At 36.1% G+C, this 21828-nt stretch overlaps 2 protein-coding genes and 1 pseudogene across 2 annotated transcripts in view; 2 read left to right on the forward strand and 1 right to left on the reverse strand.

Annotated features, from left to right (window-relative positions):
• The window catches only part of LOC111471661 (farnesyl pyrophosphate synthase 1-like), a 3881-nt gene extending 629 nt beyond the window's left edge, over nucleotides 1-3252 (forward strand). The window contains exons 2-12 of the mRNA XM_023117379.1: nucleotides 549-573; nucleotides 700-815; nucleotides 913-999; nucleotides 1090-1206; nucleotides 1285-1373; nucleotides 1564-1615; nucleotides 1824-1919; nucleotides 2270-2314; nucleotides 2409-2498; nucleotides 2577-2648; nucleotides 2805-3252. Of these exons, the coding sequence (XP_022973147.1) occupies nucleotides 549-573; nucleotides 700-815; nucleotides 913-999; nucleotides 1090-1206; nucleotides 1285-1373; nucleotides 1564-1615; nucleotides 1824-1919; nucleotides 2270-2314; nucleotides 2409-2498; nucleotides 2577-2648; nucleotides 2805-2933 (918 nt within the window). The 3' untranslated portion in view covers nucleotides 2934-3252. The remainder of the gene's footprint in view (nucleotides 1-548; nucleotides 574-699; nucleotides 816-912; nucleotides 1000-1089; nucleotides 1207-1284; nucleotides 1374-1563; nucleotides 1616-1823; nucleotides 1920-2269; nucleotides 2315-2408; nucleotides 2499-2576; nucleotides 2649-2804) is intronic.
• A 2220-nt stretch (nucleotides 3253-5472) lies between these two features.
• Nucleotides 5473-19321, forward strand: LOC111471614 (annotated as a pseudogene).
• LOC111471650 (glucan endo-1,3-beta-glucosidase 5-like) lies at nucleotides 8066-11405 on the reverse strand. Its single transcript, XM_023117365.1, has 2 exons — nucleotides 10889-11405; nucleotides 8066-9351 (listed from the first exon to the last, which is right to left on the reverse strand). Exons 1-2 carry the CDS (start codon nucleotides 11230-11232, stop codon nucleotides 8259-8261), a joined length of 1437 nt encoding a protein of 478 aa, XP_022973133.1. The 5' UTR covers nucleotides 11233-11405; the 3' UTR covers nucleotides 8066-8258.
• Nucleotides 19322-21828: the final 2507 nt, after the last annotated feature.

A 21828-nucleotide genomic window follows, 5' to 3' on the forward strand; every position in this document is an offset into this window, starting at 1 on the left:
TTTTTTTTTTTTTTTTTTTTTTTTTTTTTTTTTTTTTTTTTTTTTTTTTTTTTTTTTTTTTTTTGTTTATGTTAACATACTGAAGCTTAGTTCATATTTGTACGGCATTATGAGTGTGTGAGACTGATGTCAATTTGACGAGATGAAAATCGCTTCCTCGGTTTTCATCTTCTTCTTCACTTTAATCCTTTAATGTGACTGATTCGCTCTGTTCTTGATTACGATAAGTCAACTCATCTGAATAAGCGAATGCTATTTATTTAATTTCTGGAATTTTGAACTCTTTTAAGAACTGGCTTAGAAACTTGTGGAGGTATTTCAGATATCGTTAGCATCGGTGAAAATACAAGATTGGTATCATTTGAATCCCTTGAATGTCATTCCCTTTCACCTGCTGCGTTGGCCTAAACATATGAGATTTGATATATTATTCTACCCAATCAGCTTCAGTATACCTCGTCTTTGTGTCATCAATCTATGTGGTTTCCATTTAACAATTGATTTTAGTTTATCTTTTGATTGTTTACTGTTCTCTTGGTCCTTTACAGATGCTGGATTACAATGTGCCTGGAGGTGGGATTTAATAGCTCGAAAGATTCTTGCATTCGTTGATCATATAATTGGGCATATCAGATTATTGATGGATATTTTGATGAGTAAGTAAGCTGAATCCCTAACTGAAAATGGTTTTTCCTGCAGGAAAGCTTAACCGAGGGCTCTCGGTTATCGATAGCTACAGATTATTGAAAGAATGGAAGGAATTGACTGAAGATGAGATCTTTCTTGCTAGTGTTCTTGGTTGGTGTATTGAATGGGTAAGACGTAGCAATAAACTCTTCTTATTAGCCTACTTGGAGGAATGATAAGCAAGATGATATCCATATCCTTATGAATTTTCTCAAATCTCTGCAGCTCCAAGCGTATTTTCTTGTTCTCGATGATATTATGGACAACTCTGTCACACGACGTGGTCAACCTTGCTGGTTTAGAGTACCCAAGGTTTGTGTCTAGGAAACAACATATAGCATTCTTCAATCTTTAATTGTTATTGCACTATCCAACTGAACTGTCTAAACCTGGTCTTGGTAGGTTGGGATGATTGCAGTTAACGATGGAGTTCTACTTCGAAATCATATTCCTAGAATGCTCAAAAATCACTTCAAAGGGAAGCCATATTACGTTGATCTGCTTGATTTGTTTAACGAGGTGATTTCTTGGCAAGGACTAGCATGGATTTATTCCAACCATGTTCTGCTAACAATCATGTTTTTCATGTTCAAATAGGTTGAGTTTCAAACAGCATCAGGACAAATGATTGATTTGATAACCACCATCGAAGGAGAAAAAGATCTTTCCAAATATGCTTTGTCACTGTAAGTTTCAATTTTCAATCCCTTTTTTGGCTTCCTTTTGACTGGCACAAAAAGTTACAATGGTATATGCCATACCATATATGTGAAAAAACCAAGTAAACCACGAACTTTATTTGGTCTTTTAAACTTCAAATCAAAACAATAAGAATAAATCATCCCCCTTATATATTCCGTATATTAATTCTTGCAGTCATCGGCGCATTGTACAGTACAAGACTGCCTACTATTCTTTTTACCTACCAGTGAGTAGCTTTCCTTATTCTACTTGAAGAAAGCATTGTGTGTGAAGTGGTTGAACGTTTAGTAGCTTCTTGGTGGCTTTGCATTATCCATTTTTGTTACTTACAGAATGTATGAAGTATCATTCTGGAGATCCTTGCTCTAATATAATACTCACTATCGCTTGTGATAGAGTTGGTTGACTGTGTGCTATTTTTATTATGATCGCAGGTCGCTTGTGCACTAGTTATGTCCGGTGAAGATCTTGAGAATCATACTGTGGTTAAGGACACACTCGTTCAGATGGGTATCTATTTTCAAGTTCAGGTATATTACTTTTGCTTGAATAGTTGAATAATGATCTTGATTTTCTCTACATTGCTAAGGCTTGAAGTCACATTCATATTATCTGAACCACAATCTTAGCTTGTTAGGAGGTGTTCAAGCTGACGTTTGATTCTAAAACACAGCCCTAAATCTATTTAACCATATCTTCTAAATCCCAACTTTTAATCAAAGGATCTTAGTTTTTCCCTTCAGGAGTTGCCCACAGTTAATTTGCTTCATAGCCTCCAAACTTTGTGATGCATCTTTGCCTTGTAATTCTTTTCTCAGTGGGTTATTTTTCTTTTATTTCTTTTAATCCATGTCCTGTGGCGTTGTAATCGTTTCAACAGGATGATTATCTAGATTGTTTCGGCGATCCTGAAACCATAGGAAAGGTGAGTGCCTCTACATGTTAAACTTTTCACACCTTTTGCAGCTCTGATGAATCTTATATTCACGAAGTTCTTGCATCAACTTGTATGTTGTCAGGTGGGAACAGACATAGAAGATTTCAAATGCTCTTGGTTGGTTGTGAAAGCTCTGGAACTTTGCAACGAGGAACAGAAGAAATTGTTACATGTAAATATGCCATGTCTTAAAATCCATCATTGTTTTCTCCTGTTTTGCAAGAAGTTGCTCATTTTTATGTTTTTCCAGGAGGCTTATGGGAAACCAGACCTGGAAAATGTTGCGAAAGTAAAAGCTCTCTACAAGGAGCTCGATATCGAGGTTAGTTCTACACAGCCTCATAGATCTAGAACCTTGCTCAGTTTGTAACAATAATGAATATGAGAAGTTAAGACTCCATAAGTCTAATTATTGATGGAACAAAGAAAAGTTCAGTCCCTTCTCTTTCAGTTGCTTATTGTAGTTCCCTTTGGACAGGGTGTATTTGCGGAGTATGAGAGCCAGAGCTACGCTGAACTGAATGCCACCATTGAAGCTCATCCCAGCAAATCAATTCAAGCTGTTCTGAAGTCTTTCTTGGGTAAAATATACAAGCGCCAGAAGTGAGCTACTCCTACTTTCCTGTCCCCCCGGCTTTGGCTTCATCATTCTTAGGAAGCTTGGATGGTATGCAGATCTTCTTGCTAGCTTCTGATTTACAACTTTATTTTATTGTCTCTGAATAAGGTTCCGACGACCTTTATTCATAGCGATTTGGTATTGGAATCCTTTTAATTTTCTGCTTTGATATTTTTCTGAGAATTACGACGAGGACCCAAATTTTCTGCTTTGATATTCATCTGAGATTCAATTGTTAGCTCACCAATTAATTTATGTTTACTTTGGATTAGTAGCTTTTTGGATGTAGTCACTATGATTCCTTTTATGAGGAGAGGTTCCCTATCTCTTGATTTCTAGAGCCATTTTTGGCAAGTAGTTTACAAAGAATTGCCTTGCATTCTGATTTATTCTATGCCTCTACCTACTTGGTCCGTTTTAGGTAAACATATTTACTCCCCTTTGGTCAAGTTTCTTTGAGCTTTCTTCATGCATGTGATGTAAAGTTTTGACATTTCTTCATGCCTGTGACATAATCAATCCAACTGGTTACTTTCATCTAAACTTGTCAAATTGGATCCTTTTTTTTACTTCACTTTTTTTTCTTTTTATTTTTTATAGTTTAAAAAAGAGAGAAATGATCCTTTGTTAGTTTAAATATTTTTAATACATTTATGTTGATATCGATCATATGTTTATACTGAGTTCAAATTTGGCATTTGATTAGTAGAGTTTGTTAAATATTTCAAAACATCTACATCATTATTAAATAAAATGTTTGAATATAATTTTTTTAATCTAACACATTTGTTTAAATTGTGTCCAATCTTTTTCCTTTTTCATGGACGAGAAGACAAATGATCCTGAAATAAATAAAAAAAACAATTCATATGGAATCTATGTTTTCATTCATTGACGCACTAACAATTCATATTCCTCTATTTTAGATTTTTGATAACCTAAAGTTGTTACCATCGTTACCATCATCATAATATACTCTTTTATCCGAAATAAACATTTAAAACTTCATCATAAACCCGACCATGAAGGATACTAAATGAAACAAAGAAAATATTAAAAGTAAACACACCCTATACAAACTTAAAGTCTAAAAAATTAAATACCACTACCCTATTCATATGTCATTGTTTTTATTTGTGGCGTTGTCGTAAGCCATACAATAGTGTCTTGTCTTTACCTGAAATAGATAGAAGTAGCCCATGATATTTCGTCAGTCATATAAGAGTGTCTTGCCTTTATTTAAAATAGATAGAAGTAGCACATGATATTTCATAGTCATTAAGGTGTATTGACTTTACCTGAAATAGAAGTAGCTCATGACTTTGAGGCTTTGATACTTTAAGTTAGAAGTAGGACATGACTTTGAGGCTTTGATACTTTAAAAGATAGAAGTAGCACATGACTTTGGTACTTTAAGTAGGTGACTCCGTTGTTAGTGCGTCAATGAATGAAAACATATGCAACTCATGATTAGGGACCTATCATTAAAATTATCATGGAGGTGGCTTCTAGTCTGGACAAAGTTGAATGTGTAGTACTTCCTTACATGCAACCCACACGTACGAGTGTGAGTCCTCAGGCGGTTCGCACTCTCCTAAATTCATCATAGTCGGGCTAGTTATCCTTAGCCGGACTTTTGGAGGTTAGCAAACTCCCGAATATCATGTAAGACATGATCATTATCATCACCATCATAGTTTACGCGTTCGTACTCATCTTCATAAATGAGAGTAACTTGGTGTATATGAACACATAATATGCATGAGATCCCTATAGTTTTCATCTTAAATTATTCTTATGACAATTCCTACCCATCATTCACATGTCACTCAAGGTAACATGCATGCATTAGTCATCATAGGTTCATCATCATTAACATCATTTAGGGTGAGAATATTTGCTAAAACGACCGCACCTAAATTGTGTGAAAGTTCTCTATTTATAATCATTTAGAGAATCAAATAAATCATTTAGAGAATCAAATAAATTAAAAAGAATATGGAAAGATGAATACAAGATACTTGCTCAAATTAAAATGATAAATATGATATATATGGTAAACTATAATTCAAGACTGAATATTCTTAACACCCTCTTGCAAGTTGAGCCTCGATTTGAACGAATATGAAACTTGGATCTAAAAAATTCAAGAGAGGTCGAAAAATACTTTTTTTCGGCAAAGAGAACAAAAAAGGAGAGAATGGAAAATCCCCTTTAAGAATTCTTGCCATTCCAACATTGGAAGATATAGAAATTGTAGTTAAAAATAGAATGGGAATGAAAAGAGTGTATGGAAACTGAGAAAGAAGAGGAAGAAATTAGAAAAATAGAAATTGACAGGTCAAAGGGAAAGTCGATAGAGAAGACACCAACATGAGATCGATAGGGAGTAGGATTAGAGAAGAGAGGGCCATCAACAATTGGGTGTTGAAAAACAACCATGGGTTGTAGGCTATAGAGACGCAAGGTAGAGGCTTCAGAATTAGGGCGATGACTCTATTTTGAGGAAAGGGAAAGAGAGGGTTCAATGGTGGCTGTGAATAAGGAAGGGTGGATGTGGTGGCCGTCAGAGCAAGAGAGGGAAAAGAAGGCAGAAATTGAGATTGCAGACTCTGGAGTGTATTTTAGACGAAGAAAGAAAGAGAGGGGCGGAGGCAGAGTGGGGTTTGCACCTTGTGGACTGGTTTGCTATAGAGAAAATGAGCACGAGTAAGAATATCTTGAATATATTTTAATTTACTAATAAAGAGAACATCAAGAGTGGGTGAAGAGCCACAATGATAGATCCATAGACAACAATTCTGTTCACAGTACCCCAATTGCCAGGAGTGGAGGTCGGCGATAGAACAGTAGGCAGAGCCAGTGGAGAAGTAGTCGACACCATAGCAGGTGGTGAAGTTCCAAGGGACGGAGAGGGAGCCACATCCCTCAGAGTAAGGGACGAAGACGGTGTTGAAGCCAGATGAGTTGCCACAGTGGGCGAAGGAGTCGATTTTGGCGAGGAGGGGGGCGACAATTTGGTTGGGAAGAGGCTAGTGCAGTGCCCAGATTCCGAAGGTAAATCTCTGTAGAAGGTCGATGGGCTTTATTGAGATTCCATACATTTCCGATGAGAATCTTGAGGTTAGGATTTCTATGAAGGGTGTATGAAGGATGAAGGACGGATTGAGAAGAAAATGAAAGAGGCTATGTTGACTAAGGGAAAACCGATTGTGTTAGAGAAGGTGGGGTTGTATGTACAGACTATGACAAAGGATGGGCCTGCGAAGGATGATCAATCGGTTCCGCTTGCGGCAGCCATGGAGATTGCCCATGCGGCATCAAAGCCAGCAGTGTATAAAAAGATGAATAGAGGATTTAGAAGCCATTGAAAATAAAGGATCAGATCCCCTAAACCAAAAGGGCTCTAATCCATGAGAATATTTGCTGAAACCACCCCACCTAAATCATGATAATACATAAAGTATAAATGACACGTGCAAGAGTCACTGAGCATGTGTAGTCATACATATGACAAGTCTTCCGATCGAGCCAATAGTAAGGCCACTTACTTGGTTGGCCTTAGCCGACGTTCTATCCTATTTCCGAGATTGATTTGACTTATCCCTCGAAGTTTGTAATGACCTATGCGGAGATATTCCACCATATTAAGAACTTCCATCTAATTCTTGAAGAAAAGTACATAGATAAGTTGGTAGGGAGCATTTTAGTGAAATGACCATGGCGAGTGAAGAAACTATCCTCTATATGACTATATGACCATGTGAGTGAAATGACCTCGAAAATTGTTCTTTCTATTTTATTTATTTGTTTCGGTATATTTTGATCGTGGGTCAAAACCAACGATTGGTATCAGAGCTAGGATGCTGAAGCAAATGTCGTTAGAGGAGATATGACAACAAAAAAGAGCGAAAAGGAGGGGAGTGTAACACTCCGATATATTTTGATCGTAGGTCAAAACCAACGATTGGTATAAGAGCTAGGATGCTGAAGCAAATGTCGTCAGAGGAGATATGACGACAATAAAGAGCGAAAAGGAGGGGAGTGTAACACTCCAGTACTAGTTACATGCACAAGGTGTGTGGGATGTCATCATTCATGGTAACGTTGAGGAGCGTAAGGACAGGATGACTCTTACCGCCATCTGCCAAGCAGTCTCGGAGGATGGCCTTCTCATGTTGGCAAAGAATGACTTGGCAAAGGCAGCATAGGAGATACGACAAACAATGCATGTAGCTGTGGAACGTGTCAAGGAAGCAAAGGTGTTAACCTTGAAGAATGATTTATAGGCTATTTGCATGAAGAACGATAAGTCAATAGACAACTTTGCCATAAAGTTGACGATGATCGTCAGAAACATCCATTCTTTATGCGATAAGGTGGAGGAGATTTCTGTCGTCAAGAAGTTCCTTCATGCAGATTGTTACCTCATAGTACAACAACCATAATAACATGTTGATTGATGTCGTTGGTCGTCTTCGTAGCTATGATGATAAAGAGAAGAAGAAACATCTCTGAGGTCGTGACAATGCCTCACAAATCCATGACAATGTCAACCCTTGAAAGGACAAGAGTATGATAAAGTGTTACTTTTATAGAAAGACAAGCACTATGTGGTAGAGTGCTGCAAGAAGAAGTGCGATGAGGAAACAAAACTCACACTCACACATGACCAAGAGCCCAAACTGATGGTTGACGAGGAGATGTTGATGCTCAATAAAGAGAAGAAGGTTATGGCAAACCTTCTCACAAAACCAGAAGACCAAATGGAGACCAACATAGTCTTTTAACCATTTTTAAAAGTTTTCTAAAAAATTCTAATATTATAACATACTCTTTAATAATTAAAAAAAAATCAATATTACCGTTAGAATCTTAAAATTAATTAATCTATTTTTTATGATATATATTGATATAGGTTGAAAAAATACATATGAAACCAAGTGGGGACGAGGATTTAGACATGGATGAGGACGGGGAATATAATCTCATCCTCAACCTTATTTATCTAATGGAGAAAGAATGTTCTTCACTCTCTCCCTATCTCATTCTCCGTCTAATGGATAATCCCCTCCCCATTCGAGACGAGTAGATGAAGATACATGATGAACAAAATCAAATTGAATAAATAATACATTTATGCTCGCATGTCAACTTTCTGTTCTAGAACACAGTCAAATGAATACTTAACCTTCAATAATTTGCTCTAATATGCTTACATTCTAACACTAATGCCTATTGTTTACTATCTATAACCCCAACTATACCTTGAAGATTCAATGGACAACCCTGGAAAACTCTCTCAACCAGTTTTCAAAATACCAGAGTACAGAAAAACCATACTACCGATACCCAGGCGAGCGCCATGGGTCGAGAACTGAGCGAACGATTATCAGTGACGCCAACAAGGAACCTACATTCGCCAATGGAGGGATCTAGGAACGTGATCATGCCAAGGCCATCAAACTCACAGCTATTCTCGTTCTGCATTTGTAGCTGATAGTAGCTGTTAAATGCATATGAGATATTCCCCTTCGCACCAATACCATTGCACGATCCACCATAGTCGAGCATCGAGCAATCTGCAATGCTACATGCTACCTTTATGTGATTCGTCACATCGGTTAAATCCCTGAACGGATTTGCAATGCACCATCTAGAAGGAAGATACTCCACATTTTTTGCATTTTTCAGTACCTTATTGCCTAAACCAAGGTTTAGAGGATATTTAGCTTGGCCATCAAAAGAAAAAAGACCCCAATGCCTCTCAAAATTCCCTGGAAGCACACTCTTTGCCCCTTCATCAAGTAGGCTGAAAAGATAGACGTCCACAGGAGGCACACCTGGCCTCAAAGGGGTTCCTTTGTTGCCTAAAACATGATTAACCAGGCCTTGGTTGAAGACTCTCGCAGCTGTGAGATTCGCACCCATGGCTCCATCCGTGGGCCAACCCACCTCCCCTATAACAATTGGCATCTGTCCATACCCAATTTTAGTGAGAGCTGATACCAAAGTGTCATAGTTTCCATCAAATGCATTATAGTAAACATTACTTCCATCTGAGACAGCATGGGTAGTCCCTTCAAAAAACGCGTAGTCTTGTGGGAAGTCAGAATTCGCATAGAGGCTCAAAAATGGATAGATATTCACAACAAATGGCGAGCCATTTGAGTTGAGAAACGAAACGAGTTGAGTCATAATTTGAGTCAATTCGGGCCTGAACGCTCCCTGTGAAGGAAGCGAAGACTCATATGCATCAGCATTGCAAGGAACAACTAACTTCACATAGCTTGCAAGATTTGCTTTCGCTAAAGATTGTTGTAAATTGAGCAAAGCAGGCATGATGTATGACTGATACTCTCCATTGTAACTGGTGAGAAATGGCTCATTTCCTACTGCAACATACCTGTGACCATAAAGTTTGCAGCAAAAGTAAGAAATCTTGAACCATTTCTCCAAGTGCATTTGGGTCTCATTGGGAAAATTGATACACATACTAGAGATGGTAAGACGGGAATAACAGTAAGTTATGAATATCCATGGGTTCCAAGAATATTCTTCATTTATTTTATGACGCCAAATATGTGTATGAAGCATCAGGTGACACTGACATTCATTTTTAGAATTCTTCCTTCATTTTTAGAATTCTTCCTTCTCTTGAATTAAAATGCAACTTCTTAATTCTTGTAGCATACCTCTCTAGCTACCACTTATAGAAAGAAACTACCAACTTCAAATTTTTAGAGTTCTTGTATTCGAGATTCAAGGAAAAACTAAACGGAATATGCAAGTGTGTGGGGGACACTGCATCAGATCAGCCCAAGCTCAAGCCCAAGTTTACCGTTAGCAAATATTAGTAGCCCAAGCTCAAGCCAAAGTTTTTAAAATGCGTCTGTTAGGGAGAGGTTTTCTATGATTCGGGTTTCCACACCCTTAAGGGGTAGACACGAGGTAGTGTGTCAGCGAGGACGCTGGACCCTGAAGAGAGTGGATTGTGAGATCCCACATCGATTGGAGAAGGGAACGAGTGCCAGCGAGGATGCTGGGCCTGAAGGAGGTGAATTGTGAGATCCCACATTGATAGGAAAAGGGAACGAGAGCCAACGAGGACGTTGGTCCCAAAGAGAGTGGATTGTAAGACCCCACATCGATTGGAGAAGGGAACGAGTGTCAACGAGGACACTGGATGTCGAAGAGGGTAGATTGTGAGACCCCACATCGATGGGAGAAGGGAACAAGTGCCTTCTTCTTCATTCTCAAGAGGAATACATCAACAAAACGGTCCTTCCATATAGATCGTTGGGTCAACCCCTCGGATTTTCTTGTTCTTGACCTCTAGTGAGAATGCTGGCCCCTGAAGGGAAATGATTGTGAAATCCCACATTGATTGGGGATACACTCTTTATAAGAGTGTGGAAACCTCTGCATAGCAAACGTGTTTTGGAGGAATACAAAAGTGAAAACCCAAAAAGGACAATATCGGCTAATAATGAGTTTAAGCTATTATAGACAACAAAAGCTACAACTACTACAATTTAAGTACACACAAATAATGCTACCCATCAGATTCGGAGATGAATCACCCACAAAATGCACCATTCTATTTATCTTTAATAAGAAAACCTAATGCCCATCAGGTGGAATATTGTACCATAATATACAGTGTACCTATCCCAATAAGTAATTCAACAGAGAACCTTTGATACAGTACCAACGAATGAAAAAAGAATGGGCAAACAATGCTGTAACTCAACTAAAGCCTTGTTGAAGCAGAAAGTCCTCCAAACTATATGCTTATTTTCATTTTCAATCACTACCTTCAGCAGAACTAACAAAACCCTCGCAAACAACAAGAGCCACACCACAAATTTGCAGAAAACATAGTAATCGTACTCCAAACTAGAGATCTCCACAAGAAATGGAATAATGAACCAACAACGCACCTGATATCGACGCCCCCTTTAACAACATACGAAGACACATTCTGACGAACCCATAGATCCGAGGCAAGCGAAGACGAGCTCAAAGAAGCTAGCATCTCGTTAGGGATTCCAACTATGACTTGGATCCCAGTCCCCATTAAAGCCTTCAGCACACTCGGGTCTGCCTCAAACAGTTTCACTTTCTCAATCCTGTTGCCTTTCAAGAGATCAACCACGGTGGACGGCTTCAGCTTGTGGAACGAAATCGTGCCCCAATTCACTCCAATGCCGGATTCCACCACCAAAAATGAACCGAAAAGTAGAATCGAATACAGGAATACTACTTCGAATCTAGGTTCCGTCATTTAAGCTTTTACGATTTTTTGAACCTAAATACTAAAAATAGTTCGAGAAGTTGATAAGGGCGTAGAGAACTCCAACAACGGCGGCGGAGATGCGAGGCTGTACAATACGGTGGAAGGCGACGGAGGAATGTCGCCTGTAAGTTGTAACCGCTGGAGGAGTAAAGATGAAGCGAAGTGATGGATGTGAAAGAAAATTCGTAACTTAGTTTTATCATATTTACATAAATGCCACTGATTATGGGCCCAGACATTATAATTAATTATGCTTTAAGTATCTAATTAGTTAAACATTTTCATTTTAATAATACTTTATTTTTTCAAGGCCCAAATTGGTATGAAATTTCGGCTCCAATATCATTTTCTTTTAAAGGAATATAACATAATATCATATATTATAAACTAATTAATGTGCGACAATATATGTCTTATCCTCATCGATCATCGATGATATTTAAATTCTAAACAACTATTCTATATTTTGATTATCTATAATTTTTTCCCCATTTGTCACCTTTCATTTCGACAAAGATTTTCGTTCAAGTTCGAGCATGATCATGAGTTATTGTGATGCCTTTAAATCTACTCATGCCTCATGGTTTACGGTTTACGGTTTATGTAGTTGAGTCTTGGTTAGAAAAAGTTACTTCTCTAAATCCGAGGACAGTGGAACCTTTTAAAGTAGGAATAGTTCCTAGTTGGTCTTATTCCATACGAAAACATAAGTCCGTAGGTTTGTCATAAGCTCTAACAATGAAGTTTATATAAAAATTTATAAGAGTAACTCACTCTGATACCAATTGTTGGATCGATATGATAACCCTAGAAGAGGATGAATAGGATTTTAATAAGAGTAATAGCGTGCTTAATTTTTCTAATCATAAAACTTTTTAGAAATAAATAGAAGGTGATAATTAATATAATAAAATAGTTCAACTCAAAACAATAAATAATTATGAAAGACTTAGAACATGCAATAAATCACAATAATAATTTTGAAATTAAATGATAAAGAGTTACAAAATATAACAGTGTAGTTGTTAAGGATAATTGACCGTTCATTATAAGGCAAATATCTAGATATTTGTCTTAGCTTACCATATTTGTCATTTTATTAAAAGCAAATATATGGTATTCATTTATTATTCTTTCCTTTTACTTTATTTCCATATTATTTGTAATTTACCATATTTCTGTATTCGGTAAATGATTATAAATAAGAGAAGTCTCGTCACCATTTATGTGGGGTGGATTCAGCAAACATTTACCATAACATTGATACCACGCTCTAATACCATGGAAAATACGGATAATTGTAACATTTTCATTTTCATTTTAGCTCTAATTTGAGTGATTGAAAATGCGTCGAATCCTTATTCCTAGCTTAATACCATGGAAAATACAGATAATTGTTAATAATTAAAAGTAAGTTTGTTATCATCAAAACATCAATTAATTAAGGGCCAAAAAGCCAACACGAGATGCCTACTCATAAGTTTGAGGACAAAATACCTTAAGGTCCAATACCAGAGTAGGTACTTATGATCAAGCCTCCCATGACCATAACTTTGGAAGTCTAGTATGTCTTCGTGCAAATCACGTAGAAGGCCTAGATAGATTAGTACGCGCCTCCATGTAGATCACGTAGTAGGCCCAAATTGAATAGCTTATTCAGACAATGGTGATATATGTTATATGTGAATGTATTTTCGGACCCTATCAGTAGCTCACTGAGTATTTTCTAAATACTCTTCTACCGTGGAGGCCATGGAACATAACTCTCAAGAAGTTTCCATATTATTTCATATTTTCTATACCCGACATTATTTATAGAGATTTATTAAAAACTAATTTGTGATCTCTTTAAATTTTAATATTTTCTTATACCATCTTTGAAAGTAATATACTTTTAATTTAATTAATAAAAATACTTTTAAATGTCACAGTCGACGATACGATTCTGCCTTCAACAAAGTTATTGAGGATGATGACTAGGTTAAGTGGGGGAGAGTGTTACAACTTCACTAAGAGAAAGTAGGTTGTGATCCCCACACTCAAAACATGCAATGGGCGATTCTCAAGTGACGCCTATCTGGTCACGTTCGGGTCAAGACTAAGAAGTGTCATGATGTGACCCATAGAGAACGATGCATAATCCAACACAACAAGAGTGTGCATTGAAGATAAATTGAGGCATACACAAGGTTTAAGATCAAAGAGGGTCGGGTGAGGATTTGGATCATAATCGCAGAAGTTGGAGTTTTGATATGAGTTTCGGCATGTAGCTTGAAAATTAAGTTCGTTGATATGAAACATGAAAACTCACCGAATTTGATGTCAATCAAATACTCAAAAACTATGCATGAGGCCGTATGTTCGCTCACCTGAGAAGAATTGAAAATGATTCAAAATGTATTTTTGGCAGAGGCATGGCGTTGACTCTCCACCATCTCTAGAGCTTGTGGTCTAAACAAGGGAGTAACATGAACCAAAAAGTCTTAAATTTTCAAAAAAAAAAAAAATATATAATAATAATAATAAAAATACTATTCCTATCACCTCTAAACTAGATGATAGAGTGACAAACCAAGGTTTTCATATTGATAATTTAAAAATTGAACCAGCAAATTAGACCCGATATAGCGATTTTTTAAAAAAGGCTGTTATTCACGATAATTGTTATTATGAGAAACTCAAGTTCTCACGGTCTTTACCATGGGAGAGTACTATTCTACCTAATCGAACCTGGGTCTGTAATGGCTACTGTGGACTCGTATTTTAGTCATGTAGTCGATTTTTTAAAAAATAAAGTTCAATAGTACTATTCGTGTCATCTATAAATTAAATGATGCACCCGCTGGTAATCAAACCTGGGTGTACAGTGGCAAAGTACTATTCTACCACTAGATCACTGGTGCTTCAACAATGCCTGGGTGTATAGTGGCAAGGTACTATTCTACCACTAGATCATTGGTGCTTCAACAATACTTGGGTGTGCAGTGGCAAGGTACTATTCTACCACTAGATCACTGGTGCTATTCTATCACTAAATCACTGGTGCTTCAACAATACCTGGGTGTACAGTGGCAAGGTACTATTCTACCACTAGATCACTGGTGCTTCAACAATAGGTATAACCAGAACATTCTCATATTTTAGTCATGTAGTCGATTTTTTTAAAAAATAAAGTTTTATAGTGCTATTCGTGTTATCATAAATTAAAATAAAAAGAAATTGATTTCATCTTTGCTAATTTTTCATTTCAAAAGTTGCAACTAGCCAGGATTCAAATCCAGGACTATACCTTGGTAGGGTACTATTCTACCACTACACCACTAATACTTTAACCATCAAGAATATCCATAACACTCTTATTTTAGTTATGCATGTATTATGTTAGTACAGACATGTCATGTGCATTGATGCTTCGATATTTATGTTCATTATAATATCGTGTGAGCTTTTCCTTTATGAGGTGTGTAGTGACGTGTAATGCATTTTGTCCGACCAAGTTAAACTCAGAGGTACATATACGAGCCTATCTTATGAGTCCATGTGCACGTATGTAGGTTGTGTGTTGAGAAGTACTACATATCTAATCTTGTTCGGAATTGAAAAGAGTCTAAGGTCATGTTACGGTTTTAGATAGGTCCCAATCATGTTATCTTTATGATTGCATTAGTAACTCCAACACTAGGTGACTTACCGATTATCTTTTAAAATACCAAGAAACTTGGAATCAAATCAGAGTTATCATGAAAGAATGAAGATCGTACGGCTGAAACAGATCCAAATTTTTGTCACTGTCTGGTGATCAGTTTCTTTACAAGATCCAGACCGTTGATTTTGAACAAATCTCGTATAAAGACAAAACATGGACCAAACTGAAATTAATTAATTAATTAAAAGAGAGATAAAAGGGTATTTCGAGAAGTTTATGGGTTAAATTGAAATTACAAAATAGATTTATTATTGCTTCAGTAAATCCAACACTAATATCAACCATACCCATAAAAAATAAAATATATTTATTTTATTTAAAAAATATGTTGGAACTTTTAAAATGGGTTGAAAGTGTTACAAAATTTTCATTAATTTAAATTAATTTAAAAAATAATATTAAACTTTTGGTAAAAAAACTAAAAAAACTTGTAGAAGAATTCTATTTAATTTTTTTTTTTATAAAGTTTAAAATTGTTAATACTACTTATAAAGTTATTTTTATTTTTATTTTTTTAATAAATGAAGGGTATTAATGAAAATTTTTAAACTTCAAAGGTTTTAATTTTTATATAATTAATTTAGTCTATATTTTAATTTAAAAAAAAAATTGAAAGAAAAAAAAAATCCTCAGTTTATTATTATTTGATTTTTTTGTTTTTTTAGAAATTATATTTATTTTCCGATGATTTTCATTTAAACATTAAAGGAGTACTCATTTAAAATTTAAAAACATTCGTAAAAAAATAGATAACAAATAAAAAAGTTTACAAATTAAAATAATAATAATAATAAAAATAGGGAAAAGAGTGAGTAAATAAAGCAAAAATAAAAAAAAAATAAAAAAAAAATTTGTTAAATTTACCCACAAAAACGCAACCAATCCAATCAAAACTAAATGAGTGAAGTCCGCCGTGATTCAGTCAATTTTTTTGAAGTACAAATAGATTCCATATTAATAAAAAACTTCTCACCTTATTTCTCCATATTTAAAATTATTTAATTATATATATAAAAAAAAAACTAAAACTAAAACGTAATCAAATAAATATTTTTAATTTAATAATATCCCAAAAATTTTCTTAATATTTAACAGAGGAAGAGTGACCATTAATTTTACAGGGAGTGAAAATACTAAGGATGAACTTTCCCACTTTTGTTCTTATTTTGTTCGGGTTCTTTTGGTTAATATCACCTGCAATCGCTATCAAAAAGGTATGCCATTTGCTTTGGCTTTGACTTAAATAAAGTATTTGATATGTGTTCATATGTTTCTAGGTATTATTAAATGAACCCTAATTTTAATTTTTTTGGATTTCAGTCGTATATTGTGTTATTAGGATCTCATGCTCATGGTTTAGAAGTTTCAGCTGAAGATCTTCAAAGAGTCGTCGATTCCCATCACAAATTGCTTGGATCCTTCTTGGGGAGGTTTGAAGTTCGATTTTTTTTGTTATTATATTATTATTATTTTGAATTAACAAAAATGAAAAAATTTTCAGTTTTGAGAAGGCAAAAGATGCAATTTTTTACTCGTATAAGAACCATATAAATGGGTTTGCAGCCATTCTCGATGAGGAGGAGGCCACCAAGCTTGCAAGTAAATACCAAACTATTTTAATTTTAATATATATTTATATATATTTAAATAATAATTAATAATAATTTATGAGACAGAGCACCCAGAAGTAGTAGCAGTGTTGCCAAACAAAGCGAAAGAATTACACACAACTCGTTCATGGGAGTTCATGCATTTGGAGAAGAATGGTGTTAGTCCCCCTTCTTCTCCTTGGAGGAAGGCTAGATCAGGACGAAGTGTTATTATCGCCAATCTCGACACTGGTAAATACATATTATCTTTTAGTTATTCATATAATCTGATAGACCGATTATCCCATAATATCTAATTTAGATCATAAAGGTTGAATTCGAGTGTGGATTCTATTTAGGTTGTGGGTTGTTGATCCATATATCTAATTTAGATCATAAAGGTTGAGTTGGATGGTAGATTATAAAGGTTGAGTTGGATTGTAGGTTCTATTTGAGTTGTTCGAGTTACTGAGCCGCTTTAAAATATTAGGTAAATTAAATGTTTTTTTTTTTGTAAAAAAAAAAGGTGTATGGCCAGAGTCCAAGAGTTTTGGAGAACATGGCATAGTTGGAGGTGTGCCATCGAGGTGGAAAGGAGGTTGCATGGATAAAGCCCCTGATGCAGTGCCTTGTAACAGGTACCATTGTTAATCATAATTTGATATTCTATTATTATTTTTAATTCAGATTAAAGAGTGATTAACGACATTAATTATGATTAACACAGGAAATTAATCGGAGCAAAGTATTTCAATCAGGGGGTAATCGCGTACTTGAAATCTGAAAATTTAACGGACGAACTCTCATTCATCGTCAACTCCACGCGCGACTACGAAGGTCATGGATCCCACACGTTGTCGACGGCCGGTGGCAGCTATGTCTCCGGCGTCAGCGTATTTGGGTCCGGTATTGGAACTGCCAAGGGCGGCTCTCCCAAGGCTCGTGTCGCTGCCTATAAGGTGTGCTGGCCGCTCCACGATATTGGAGGCTGCTTCGACGCCGACATTGCCAAGGCATTTGATCATGCCATCCATGATGGCGTCGACGTCCTTTCGCTTTCCCTTGGCAGTCCACCTGCTGAATACTATGATGATATCATCGCTATTGCTTCCTTTCATGCACTGAAGAAAGGAATCCCTGTTGTGTGCTCTGCTGGCAACGATGGCCCGAACATGGCTACTGCTTCTAATACTGCTCCGTGGATTTTGACTGTCGGAGCTAGCACTTTGGACCGTGAATTTCAGGCTCCCATTGAACTTAGAAATGGGAAACACTTCAAGGTTTGTTAGAAAATATTTAGTGGTGAATTACATTTTTAACATATTTGATTTATATATTTGCCTTTTTTTATCATAGGTATCGTATTTACTCACCTTTGGTTGAACATAAAATTTGTTCTTGGTGATTAGGGGTCGAGCCTTTCGGGACCATTATCGGGAAGAAAGCTATACCCATTGATAACCGGAGCTCAGGCAAAAGCGACGACCGCCTCTGCTAACGACGCCATGCTCTGCAAGCCGGAAACTTTGGATCATTCTAAAGTGAAAGGGAAGATCTTGGTTTGCTTGAGAGGGGATTCTTCGAGAGTTGACAAAGGAGTGCAAGCCCTCCTCGCTGGTGCTGTTGGAATGATTCTCTGCAACGATAAGCTTAGTGGATTTGAGATCATCGCCGATCCCCATGTTCTTCCAGCTTCCCATATCAGTTACAACGACGGCCAAACTGTTTCCTCGTACATCAATTCCACGAAGTACAAAAAATTACAATTTCTTTCTTTCTTTCTTTATGAATCTTTGTTGGAATGGTTCTCTGATTATTGTTGTATTTTTTACAGAAATCCGATGGGGCATTTGATCCCGCCATTGTCTAAAGTTAATACCAAACCTTCTCCGACAATGGCGGCTTTCTCATCCAGAGGACCCAACATGGTTTCACCGGAAATTATCAAGGTTTAGTTATGAATTACGACACCCATTTTTGAGATTATCAAAAACAAAGCTCATGAGTTTCTAATTCTTTGCAGCCGGATGTGACAGCGCCAGGAGTGAACATAATTGCAGCATTCTCCGGCGCCGTGAGCCCAACAGGGGAGCCATTCGACAACAGAACAGTTCCATACATAACAATGTCAGGGACCTCCATGTCCTGTCCCCATGTCTCTGGCATTGTCGGCCTCCTTAAAGCTCTCCACCCGAAATGGAGCCCCGCCGCCATTAAATCTGCCATAATGACCTCTGCCAGAACTCGTGACAACACAATGAACCTCATGCTCGACGGCGGCTCCCCTATCTTCGCTCCAGCCACCCCCTTCATATTTGGGTCAGGGCACATCCGCCCCACTGGAGCCATTGACCCCGGCCTTGTCTACGACCTTTCCCCCAACGATTACTTGGAATTCCTCTGTGCCAGCGGCTACAAGGAGAAGAACCTTCGAGTATTCGCCGATGGCAATTTCAAATGCCCTATTTCTAGTTCTGTTTTGAACTTTAATTACCCTTCAATTGGGGTTCAGAACTTGACGGGCAGTGTCACCCTTACTAGAAGGTTGAAGAATGTTGGCAGGCCGGGGGTTTACAGAGTCAAGGTTCGACAGCCGAAAGGAGTTAAGGTTTCGGTGAAGCCAAGCATTTTGAAGTTTGGGAAGATTGGAGAGGAGAAGAGGTTTGAATTGACGATGACTAGAGCAATGGCGAATAGTCAAATTGTTTACGGCACGTTGATTTGGACCGATGGCAAACACTTTGTTAGGAGTCCAATTGTGGTTTCTTCCGGCTTTTTCTAAACCCATTTTGTTAGGAGGGTTCCTAGATTTCAAGTTTTGATTTTGTTAGGAGGGATTACTAGATTTCAAAGTTGTTTGGAATTTTTTCCTTTTATTTGAAACATTTCCAGCTTTTTCCTTTTTAGTTTAATTATATGTTTTAGTATAACCCATTATTGAAACAAACAATTTATTTTCATCGGTCTATTCAGCCTATGTATAGGACATCAACTTCCTTGACATGGTAGACATGGTATTAAGACTTTGCAGGTGGTGATTTTTCTACTACCACCATGTTAGCCTTTTTGAGCTTATTCGTATTCTAATCGAAGAGAGGTCAGTTTGATCCAGAGATAGATACGGGTGATAGAAAAAAAAGAGGCAAGTCCCTAGTTCAAAATATAATGTAAGAGGGATCGAGTTTGGAGGTAAGAATCTTTTTGTAGTATACATATCATAAATAATGAATGCGGAAATATAACCTTGAGGGCAAGAATCTAATCTTTCTAGGGCAAGATAACTAAAAACACAGTTATGGACTTAAAAAAAAGATAAATAAAATAAATAAAAAGTCTAAGAAAATAAATACGACTACCCGCATGTGCCCGAGTTGCGATTATAGGAATGTCTTGCCTTAACTTGAAATAAAGGTAGCGCTTGAGTATTTTAAGAGATAGTGACCCACTATTGGGGGTTAAATGCAAAAACATGCGAATGCAATGACATCTATCATATTAATTTATTTTTCCTACAAAACTATTTTAATGGGAAGCTTGGATGTGTACCATATACTCTACACATAGCTCATACGTATGAGTATGGGCTCACCAGATAGTTCGCACACCGCTAGACCCCTTTTCTTATCGGCCGAGCCTTCTCTGGTAGCTCAACTTTTGCCGGACACCCATTAGAATTAGTAACCATCACGGCGACATTAAGTAAAACATAACGATACTTTGCCTGCCTAATGGATTTACTCGTCCGTACCCTCGTGATAGAATAGAGGTATCCCCCAATGCATGAGCACACATTAATGCATGAGGTCCCAACATTTTTCCGTTTTCATTATCATTTAATACAACCCCGCTAGTGTTCTATACATATTATATCGTTTTTTATATCATTGCATATATCGTTCATCATTCATATCATATCGTTTCTCATTCTTCAGTTCTCATATCATACATAATTTTAACGGGGTTATATTTTATGTCATTTATCGTGATTTCATGTCATTCATGTCATGCAATATACACACAATTTAGGAGACATAACATTTCATCATATACATATCATATCATAACATATTGCATCACAATATATCATATCATAAACATGTCAATTTATCACATATCTCATACCATAACATATTTCATATCATTTTCATATCATATGACAACATGTATATATCCGTCATTCACATTTCGTATCATAATCATATCATATCGTAAATACTTCGTGGTCATATCGTTCCCTAACTTATCATAGTCTTAACGTTGTTATACCTATCACAGTCATGTTGTTACATGAACGAATCTTAGTCATATCATCACAAGAACATATCCTAACGCTATCGTTCTATCAATCTATCACACACTTGTCTCTTTCTACTCATAACCTTACTGTATTCTTTTATCGATCTCTCATATCCATAGCACTTCAGTATGTAACCTAACCTTAACGTTTCATGAACGTATCTTACTCCTATTGTTACATTTTGTTTTGTGCATCATTCTCATATCCTATCTCAAAGATAGCATTGAACACATCGTATTGTAATTATTATCATACAATTCACATATTATAACATATCATGAACATATTGATCCACAAACAATTCACACATATCAATATATATGACACGTGCAAAACCACGGGGTACGTGTCAACATCAAATATAACTATGTCGATAATAAGATCACTTACCTGGTTAGCTTAGGTTGTTGTCACGAATATATCCTTAACTTACCTGGTTACCTAGTTAGCTTAGCTTAGCTTAGCTTACCTGGTCACTTGGTTATTATATTTTTTTAACGTAATTTTTTTTTAATAATTTAGGAAAAAATGTGTCTATTTTGAATATTTGAAAATATATGAGATTAATTATGTTGTTAATAGATTATTAATTGTAGCACACATATTTGTGATCGAGTTAGAATATTTTTTTAAACTCAACCCAATTATTGAGGTTGTAACTTTTTCCAACTTAAATAGGTTAAATAATAATCTCAATTCTAAGTTAGATTGGGTTAGTTTGAGTGGTTCTAGTTCAATTTATTGTTTTTAGTATAAGTAATTTTTTTTTGTTAATTTATTACTTTCCAACATTTATTTAAGATTTACCACTCAACTTAAATATATATTTTAAAAAATTATCTTCAAAATTGTGGTGGGAGAATAAATAAAAATAAAAAAAACTATGAAATTAAATAAAAATAAAATAAAAGAGGTATATATAAATGGCATGGTGAGCATATATGTTTTTTTTTTTTTTTTTTTTTTTTTTTTTTTTTTTTTTTTTTTTTTTT

The sequence above is a fragment of the Cucurbita maxima genome, unplaced genomic scaffold (assembly GCF_002738345.1).
Source record: "Cucurbita maxima cultivar Rimu unplaced genomic scaffold, Cmax_1.0 Cma_Scf00054, whole genome shotgun sequence".
In the NCBI taxonomy this organism is placed as follows: domain Eukaryota; kingdom Viridiplantae; phylum Streptophyta; class Magnoliopsida; order Cucurbitales; family Cucurbitaceae; genus Cucurbita; species Cucurbita maxima.